This window comes from Neopsephotus bourkii, unplaced genomic scaffold, assembly GCF_033783945.1.
Source record: "Neopsephotus bourkii isolate Nb327-2 ecotype Australia unplaced genomic scaffold, CSIRO-AGI_Nbou_v1 NB_372, whole genome shotgun sequence".
Lineage (NCBI taxonomy): Eukaryota > Metazoa > Chordata > Aves > Psittaciformes > Psittacidae > Neopsephotus > Neopsephotus bourkii.
In genome coordinates this window covers 560,400-570,397 of record NW_026900878.1, presented here as the reverse complement: position 1 = coordinate 570,397, position 9,998 = coordinate 560,400, and the positions used below count along the sequence as shown (strand labels likewise).

Genomic DNA, 9,998 nt, shown 5'->3' with positions numbered 1-9,998 from the left:
ATAAGCCTTTATTTTTACCCTTTGGAATGAAAGCGTATTTCATTTACTCTCATATAATTTTTCTCTCCTATACTGTTTAAAGACTATTTTTCTCCTATAGCATGTGTGATTACAGAAGTTTTACAGACTTTCAGGAAGTCTTACCACAAGGGGCTTACAGCAAAACGAATGCATTATTACTTAACACTTTTTCAAAAGGAGCACGGCAATGCAAACACTGTTTGCGTAGGTTTGTGTATCAAAGAACAGAGAAACACACACTCAAAATCCTTAAAATTCAAGTTCTTTTGGTTTACTCCCCTCAATACAAGAAGAAAATGGTTTCAGAAGTGAACTTTTCCCAAACACAAATTTCCACAAATGTAAGCTTTACAGTGCAATGGTTATACTCAAATTTTCACAATATTCATAAATCAAAATACTGAGACCACTACATCTACCATGAACAGACATTCACAGAAAAATTTTAGTGTCAGTTCCAACAAATGCCTTCTTCGAGCTGAAGTACGTAAGGCTTTACTGGTAACAACTTCTTATCGAAGATTTGCTTTATTCCTCTCATAGCATCTTCCCCCTTCCCCCCCCCCCCCCGCTCATTTTACTTTTTGTCTTGGTCTTTTTCTGCATCCAGAAGTGCTGAACGGATTCCTAGCTTCTTCAGCTCTTCTACGAGATCTCCATTCTGATGCATCTGGAGGAGTATGTCGCAGCCACCAACAAATTCACCATTGAGGTATACTTGTGGGATGGTAGGCCAGTTGGAATAGTTTTTTATTCCTGCATAAGAGGAAAAAAAAAGAAAAGAAAAAGAGTATTAAAAGTTTTCTACCCTCTTCAAACAGTACAGCATTTTAAACAGAATACATTGCTTCCACCTCAAAATACTACTGATATTTTCATTTCTTTCCAGCTGAGGCAAAAATTTATCTATGGAACAGGAGCACTATCAGAAAAACTACATTACAGTTAGGTTGGTCCTCACTCCAACTTAAAGATGTGGCTGAAAGATATAGCCAGCTCCTACACTGACTTCAAACAGGAGCTGGTAAAATGTAGTTCCTCTTTTCTCTCCCAGGAAACAAGCAAATACAATTTTCCAATAAATTGAATGAGAGATATTGGAAAATATTGGGAACTGTTTACATTCAGTTATCCTTTATATTTCCCAAAGAGACTTCAAAATACTTTATGTGCTTACTGAATTAATACAGTTATATTTACTACTGCAATTTCAATTGCAAGACACATTCACCCCTCTGGTGGCCTTACGAATTTCAAATTGCTTTATCTTTCACTGCCAGACCTTACAGCCCATGGGAGGGGCACAAAGGCTGAAAGTCTCTTTGTAAGTACCCATTAAAAACTGAGCTCGACGCACAGTTATGAAGTACACAAGTAAAGTTTATACTTCTCAGAAGACAAATGCAAGACCATCCAAAAATACTAACTGATTAGCAAGTATAAACCAAATCCTGACTTGCACTTAGGCATCACAAAAAATTATACAGAAGAAGCATTATATCTAACTTGCCACTTCTTAAATGACGCTTCACACAAAGTCATTATTTCTATAGCAGAGGAAATAGCCAAATTCTACATCTGCATGCCCTCACACCAAGCCCACCAGTACTTGCTAAAGATACCAAGTTTTGAATTAACATCTTTATACATTTTCAGTACGCAATACCTGGAATTTTTCTACCAAAAGCACAGAAGCCCATATAGCAAATTTAAGCCTGCAGACAACAAAAGTGCCTTTGCAGATCATCAGAGCCCATTCACCTTGGAAGTCAGCCCTCTAAAGAAGCAAGTACAAGCTTTAGTACAGGCTGTCAAAGTACTAACAGCAAATATTAGACCTGTACAGCAGAAAACACAAAGGAATTTACTTTCCCCTTAGAAAACATTTTAACCTCTGAAGAGTCTAAAAGTAAACCCCAAGATATATGAATTAAAAAATAACCATATAAGCAAATTATGCTTACTTTATTGGAACTCAAAACACTTGAAAGTGTTATATAAATATATATACATGCACAAGTGCATCAACATGTGATTGGATTATTATTTTAAATATATAAAATATGAAATAGAGCTAATAATTCCCCTTAGTCAAAGGGGAATTGGCCAATCCCCCTTAGTGTGTTTAAAAAAACCACTAAAATAGTAACCTAGGGAAAAAAAAGGAAAAAAGAGTTCCTAACCACAATTTAACATATTTAACACAGGGCAAGTTTCAGCAATTGAACTGTAACAACCTGAAAACAAGGTGTTTCAATAGACACAAGAAAGAAACCAACCAGCACTTCAGACCTGCCTGAATCACCATCTCTCCGATACACTGCTCTTCCTACATATATGTATAAGCATACATATACATAGTAAGTTAAGTTCATTTAAGCACATTTAAGTTACATTCAGGCCCTCAGTGACATGGTTTAGTGGTAGACTTGGCACTCCTGGGATAAAGGTTGGACTTGATGATCTTAAAGGTCATTTCCAACCTATTTGATTCTATGATCTAATACAAAGCCGGTGACCAACTCACATACAGTAATCTCCTTATAGATCAATCTTTAATTGATGTATTTGGTATTTTTACAGCTAAAGGTTCAGCATCCCCTCATTAACCCCACATGCATGCAATGCAGACTATGTTTACAGAGAGGGTTTAGGAAAGTGTCTCACTCTGCATATCTAACTTTTCAGAACCTGAGGCCAGATCCTGGAGGAGACTAAGAGTCTGCAGCCAGTCACTGCTAGTCACACTTGGCAATTTACAGAGCTTCAGCTTCCAGTAGCCCTGCCCCCTCCTCTGTCAGAGATCGCCATCCAACAGAAGCAGGCACATACTGGCCTATTAGGGTGCAGTGGGTAACACAGTTGAATCAGTAAGACAGCCTCCTGGCCTTGAAAGGAGTTCCCCAACTCTTCAGCACTCCAACCCTGGTACTGGCTCTGTCACTCGCCTCACAATACAACAAACTATATCAAGTCATGCACCCAGCAATGCGATTTATAAATCAAGCTGTCTCTCAGTGCAATCAGACAAGTGTCAAAGCTGGTTTATAAGTTTATTGTAGTAAACCGTACAATTAATAAATTCGGATAGGTAAATAAAGCTTAAAAAACTACCATGACTTGCTCAACTGCCAAAGGTAGTAGATTTACTTGAACAAAAACAACATTTACAAAAAACATCATTATACCCAAATTCCAATACTTAAGCTTTTATACCATACCACCTATTACACCTTTGAATTGCACGGATTGGAAAAATCAGCCTTTCAGCTAAAAGCTACTGAAAAACTCAATTAGTCAAATGATACCAAAAACACCGGAGAAGGAAGTCACCAGATACATTCCAGCATGTGGCTTTAAAGCACTATTTTGTATGTTCTGGACACTGTTAACGCCATGCACCTGCAAGACTAGCTACTATGTAGCCATTTCGGTTTGTTTGGGTTTTAAAACTTTCTCAAATAACCACACAAAACCTCAACAGTCAGCTATGCACACAGAAGAGGGAAAAGAGGAAAGGCATTACAAAAGCAGAGTATTAGCTTTCTACAACTGACAAAAAATGTACATGAAATAGCTTCTACCACTTGAGCAGTAATGGGGAAAATGTGCAAGTGATTAGCATAATTTTGTACTTTATCAAAGGAATCCCACAGTCTGTGCCAGCAGGGAATCAAGAGGTACAGTCCAAGCAATTAATGAAATTGCACCACACTGTTGCAAGGGAAGATGAAATCCGTAACTATTTTAGGGGTCTTTTAATGCAGCTCTGTATCTGTTAACAAGGCAAGGCAGCATGGCATGAAAAGCCTGATCACGCCCCTAAACGTAACTGCATTGGGCTGATAACCAAGACGCTCTTGGATCCAGTAAGGGTAACACAAACGAAACGGGACATCCAGAGAAAGCAACCTCAGTAGTACATCTGTATGATATGCTTCAAACTCCACAAACCTACCCTGGCACGTAGCCCATCAGGGGTTACAAAAGCAACCAAACACAACAACTAAGGAAAAGACAAAACATCAAACAAGAAAGTGAGCAAAACCAAGCTATGCCCGTGAGAAGCAAGCAGAGGCTGCCACACAGAGCTCCGCAGGGCATCCGACCAGCCTACGGGAAGGCCAAAGCTCTCGAGGTAACCCCGGCAAGGCTGCACAGGCCGGGGCCTCCCGAGGGGCTGGCCGAGAGTAGACCAACACTCCGTGGCTCTGGCTCTGCCCCGTTAACAGCGGCCTTACGCAGAGAAAAACAAGGGACTGGCTCGGGTTATGTGTCAGCCCCGGCAGCGGGGGAGAGAGCACCCAAAGGTGACCCCCTGCAGCCGCTGCTCCCGGCCCCATCCCCGGCCCACCGCTGACCTTGGCGGAGGTCGGGGTCCTGTAGGACGTCGTGGGCGCGGTAGTCCTCCACGCCGTGCAGGCGCAGGATCTGCACGACAGCGTTGCTGAAGCCGCAGAGCGGCTGCTCCGGGCTGCCCTTCATGAACACCACCACCGGGTGCTCCCGCACCAGCCGGTCTATCGCCTCCCGCGACCCTGAGCCGCCGCCGCTCCCCTCGGCGGCGGCACCGCCGCCACCCTCCCCGGCTGCCTGGCTCAGCGGGCGCCCAGCCCTGCCCCGCACGGCGGCGGCCCCCAGCCGCCAAGCCGCACGCATCACCCCCCTCATGCTGCGCAGCCTCCCACCCGCTCCCACGGCCGACCGCAAATCAGCGTCACCGCCTATTGGCAGAGAGCAGAAAAAGTCGCGAGCGGGAGCGCCTCCTACACATAGGCTTAGTCACCTGCCAATCAACACTTACAGCCAGTTGCGTGAAGACACAGTGAGCCTCGTCCCACCCAGCAACCCTGCGGCTACCTTGCTTTTCTATTTGTGGAGGCAACCCCGCTGCTGCCGTTCCACTGGGAGGAGGACCTGTCAATCTAACGTGATCTGCTTAATCCCCGCCTCTCGCGGACGTGATTGGTCAGGCTTACCCGGCGCGGTACATTGCTCGGGAAGCTCCGGGGATTTGTGGTGAGTGTGTAGCTCTTTCCGCTTCCGGATAGAGGCTGAGCTCGTGGTGGCGGGGTTTAGCCTCCTGGCGGGATGGACGTGTTGCATTCCCGTGCTTTCTACGTAGCTGTCCAGTTCCCCTTTGGTTCCTCTGCCCGCTTCATGGGGTGGCCGGAGCGCAGCCTGAGCCATGCAGTGGGGAAGGGAGAGCAGGGGCGCTTGCCGGGCGGTCGTAGCCGTGCTTCACCGCTGCTTTCGGCACTGGCGTGTGGGCAGAGCCTGGGGGCTCCATGGAGCCGTGAAGGTGGAGTGGTGGGGTTCTGTTTTGGAGTCGGAGGATGTGCTGCTGCCGCCTGCTCCTCCGGTGGGGTTTGGAGCTTTATCCCACCGGCCCTTTGGCGGTGTGGGCGGTAGGGGTGCTCCCTGGGTGAGGATGTTAGCGGGAGTCAAAGCACTGTTGAGCGGCTGAACGGAAGCTGGGTAAAAGAGGATTACAAAGGGACGGGCTACTCTGAGGTATTGGCTGCCTGTGCTGAGTGATGCTCCTTGGTGGTGAAGCGCGTTCAGATCTGCGAGTTGTAGCGGTGGAAGCATGTCCTTAAAAGCGCAGTGCCGCTGAGTCGGCATCTTTTGTTACCGGAGGCAGTGGAGTTTTTAGGTGGGTAGCTGACAAAGTGCGGGTGGGTGTGCTTAGTGACTTTCTTGGCTGTCTTCTCTTGCTCGGGCTTGGTTGGGTTTTAATGTGATTTTTGTGATTAACGTGTTTTTTAATGTTAAGAGGGAGAGATGAGAACAAGACCGATCTAGCTGGCTGTATGTGCAGAGGGATTGGTTCAGTTCATGCTAGCAGATGGCACAGAACTGCCCAGCATCAGCCGGAGAAGTGCTGAATTTGGAACGTGTCCACCTAACTTTATGCTCCTGAGCAGATGTCGTATTCTTTCCAAGAATTTGGAGCAGAGCATGGAGTCTCCTGCACCAGCCAGGTCCATCCTGTAAGTAGAAGAAAATATTGAAAGATTTTCCTCTGTGCTAAACCACAGTCTTGCAAATAACAAAAGTGTATTTCTGAGTATTAATCCACATTGCAGCTCAAGGACCTGGCCTTTTGGTATATTTAATGGCCATTTGTATTACTTGCATTTGTAAGGAAAATCTTTTTTCCACCCAGCTCTGCTCACGTGAGAGCTTTACAAATGAAGCTAGTTTGTTTTCAGCGTTCAGAAGGCTGTTCTCTAGTTTGTGATTTTTGTGGAATCCAGGTGATGCTTGAGTGACAACTTGGGTTTCGTTTTCTGTGAAACCACTTTCAGGCATGACTTTTGTTGTTGTTCTTTATTTGAATTTAATTAGAACATATTCCATGGGAAATTGTGGCAAACTTTCAGTTTGTCATCCCATGTGAATAGTTTCTGAATAAAAAAGTGTTGCTGTAGTATTTGAAAGTATATCTGATGACAAAGAAATCCTTCTGTTATGAATCTAAAGGTAAAGTTCACGTACTATTGATGAGCATTGTGCATTTTGTGCATTAGTGTGATTTGTTTTCAACAGAACATCGGAAGTCAGGCATAGTCACGGTGATCAAGCCACAAAGAAATTACTGTTTTCTGTGGTTTATATGTTGTAATTAATATGGTGCAAAATTGCGCAATACGAAGAAACTAATCCAGTATCCAGTTCATGCCAGAGAAAACTTCAGTATATTCTGCAAGGGAAGAATATGCCTTTCTATTTGTTGAACTGTTGTGATATACGAAGACAGATGCTTAACAAGTGTTAAGCACAAGTGGCCTAGTTTGTAATTTTCATCTAACAGAAATGCTCCTGCCAGTTTAAAATCCTGGGGAGTCAGAGCAGAATGAAATGAAAATTGAGTGAAAAGGAAGAATTTTTTTCTATTCTTAAAAGCACCTAAATGTCTTTTTTCAAAATAATGTTGGGCTGTAAAAAGAACTTTGCATTACTTGCCTTCCTTAATTTTATTCTATTTCTATAAGAACATGGTTCTTTATAAGTAAAATAAGGACATTAAACTGAAGTGAAATAAACCCTTATGATATGCTCCTTCTAGAATAACATAACCATAGTTGTCGTTTCAGACTCTGTAGTCTAAGAGGTGCCCTTAGTTGTTAGTACTCTGGGCATACCAGGATTGCAGAGAGAGCACCTGTGTGAGGAAGCCGAGGCATGCCTGTAAGAGTCGCAGCAGCAACATGCGCAATATTCCTCTAACATCACAATTCTGTTGCCACGGAGATAATGACTTATCCCATGTCATTATTGATCTATCAACAGTAAGAGCAATTTTGCAGTCTGATATTGTTTAGCAAACTAGAAACAATTGCTGAACACTGAAAAACTGCTATAAATGTTAGAAAGCTACTCAAGTCTGTATATGGGGTTAAATAAAAGTATTTGAATTTACAGTTAATTGCTGTAGTTTCATGAGACTGGCCTGTGAGAGAATATATTTAATACGGTCAAATGCTTTTGGAGTATGCAGCATTCTGCTGGTGGATAAACACTTTTCCTGCTTATAAGACCTAGAACAATTAGTCCATGTACACACGAGAACCAAAGAGATCATTATTTGTTACCTCGTCCAGTCTTCTATCAGTCTAAGTAAAACTTGTTATATTTTCCAGATAATGATTTAAGTCAACTGTTCAGAAGAAATATTAATGGGACTCCTATAAGACTCCTGACATTTTGCTGATGTTCCTGTTAGAAGACCTATCACCTCATTTTAAAAACAGTAATAAAAATGTCAGTATTCAAACTGCAGGGCTAAAATGCTAACAGTCACACATTAGGCTAGTTCCAGGCATTCTACTGGTGAACAGAACTACTAGTTATGAATTGGTGGTTTGAGGTTCTTGTACAGTGCACAAGAAGGCAGGCATCTAAGAATTATACTGTCAGCAGAAAGATTCTTGTTTACTTTGCTTTTAAAAATGGGAGGGCTAACTTAGCTGATGAGAAAGATGAGAAGTCCCATTTCACCGTATCAGAACAGGACACCTCTTTGTGTCCAAGTCAGATATCTGTCTGTCTTTCTGACTTGTTACAGTGCCTGGAAATGAAGTCCCTTATTGTGCCTTAACAATTGAGCTCTCCTTGGGTGCATTTATTGTCTTTTGAAGCTTTTTAGTGGTATGGCTGCAGCTGTTCTGCATGCCAGGTCAATAATTTCCAGGCAACACCTGGCAGCACCAATATATCCTCAATTTTGAAAGCATTAAGAATGCTTAAAATGTACTTACAATGCTGGACTGCACAGTTAAAATTTGTGTGGGATGCCTAAATTGTGAACACTGAAGAAATGCCTGTGGAAAGTTCCTAGTTATTTTGAAGATGTGCTAGTTTGAGAAGTAGTGCAACAAGCAGCAGAAATGTAGAAGTGATGCAGGGCTTTTACTGGCATAGAAGCTCAGGTCCTAGGGGAAACTGATGTTTTGGAATCTGAGCTGTATCTAACTTCCAGTTTTGGATCTCACTTGGAGACATATAAGCAAATTTGTTTCTAAACTAGATGGGTAGTAATATTTCTAGATTTACAGCAGATTCCCAAGAGGGTGTTTGCATTAACTTTAAGATACAACAGGTGAAGAATATGTACAAAGTAACCTAAGTCAGTTTAACTGATGGGTGATCTACATGATCTAAGGCAGTTCTTTGACCTGGATCATGTAAGGATGCCTTTGGCAGAAAGAGGCCATGCTCACAATAATCAAAGGAAAAATGTGAGCCCCACACTTACCGAATAGAATGAAAGATCACACTAAAGTTTGAACATGGACCTTTAAACAAGACACTCTCCAAGCTTGTTTCTCATTAAGAGATTCCATATATGCCTTTCTGTAGTAACACTCTGCTTTGTCAATTGTGAAGCTGTCCTGGAACCAGGACATCTATGAACATTGTAATAGAGTAGAATTATTATTTGGGATAAACAGGGTGCTTACAACTATTCTGACTGACCAGAATCTTAGATCCTTATTCCTTACTTGCAGATGGTAGTGGTGCTTAAGTTTTTCAGTATTCCAGGGGAAGCATAATTTTATATACTTTTATGCTGAGCTGAAAAATATTACATTTAATGAAAATACCTCTTGCCTCTTTTTACCCAGGAGCTGTGAATGTCAAAATCTTTTATGGCCCTAAAAAAGCCTGGGCAAAGTCAAGAAATAAAATTGATCTGCTAAATATACAGATACTGTTATGGGATCAAGTATTAAGCCATAGAAAGCTAGGGACCAGGATTATAACCGTATGCATGTCCTGTTCCTTGCTTCATGTGCATTCATGTTTGACCAGTATAACAGAAACAGGATCCTGGGTTCTGATTTAACATAGTATGGTAATTTGGACAATTTTTAATTTATTTAAAACATGGGAAATGACTTATGGTCTTTCATAACTGTGAGGAAAACCGCAGGGCACACTTGGCCTGTGAAAAAGATTCTTGTGCCCTGTTATGTTCTACTGGCATACTCTTGTGTATAGCTAGGATGGCAAGAGTGCTTTTGTCGGCTTAGCTTGTTTTAAGAATGTGCAGTTGCAGTGGGGCAAGAAAAGCTCTGATTAGCGGGTGTTTTGTGCCCAAGAGGGGACTCCCACAGCTCAGGTGTGTTGGCTGGTGAGCCTGAGTTACCAACCTCACTTAAAACGCCAGGCTGTAGTAACTGGACATTTGTTGCCTCACAGAGTGATTACAGCTGTTCTTGTTCAGCACTTTTGAATTCCCTTATTTCTTCTATGTTAAGGTTTTAGAAAAAAAAAAAACAGTAAGGTATCTTTCTCTGTCAGTTTGAGAAATGCATCTCGTTACAAAAACTTGCCTCAATTCTAATAAACAGTGCTGGCCATCTGATCTCCTCCGTGGCAGAAGACATGTAGTACCAAGCATGGGTCATCACATGTGAGTTTCAACTGTATGAAATACTTCTTCAAGTAAAAATTAGTGTTTTGTGCAC

At 42.4% G+C, this 9,998-nt stretch overlaps 1 protein-coding gene and 1 non-coding gene across 2 annotated transcripts; one reads left to right on the top strand and one right to left on the bottom strand.

Annotated features, from left to right (window-relative positions):
* Positions 1-591: 591 nt before the first annotated feature.
* Positions 592-4,707, bottom strand: GLRX5 (glutaredoxin 5). The gene is made up of 2 exons (XM_061348874.1): positions 4,383-4,707; positions 592-777 (listed from the first exon to the last, which is right to left on the bottom strand). Exons 1-2 carry the CDS (start codon positions 4,690-4,692, stop codon positions 599-601), a joined length of 489 nt encoding a protein of 162 aa, XP_061204858.1. The 5' UTR covers positions 4,693-4,707; the 3' UTR covers positions 592-598.
* A 2,414-nt stretch (positions 4,708-7,121) lies between these two features.
* On the top strand, positions 7,122-7,392 carry LOC133209946 (small Cajal body-specific RNA 13). The gene has a single exon (XR_009724812.1). It is a non-coding gene; the product is annotated as a small Cajal body-specific RNA 13 (non-coding RNA).
* The last annotated feature ends 2,606 nt before the right edge of the window (positions 7,393-9,998 follow it).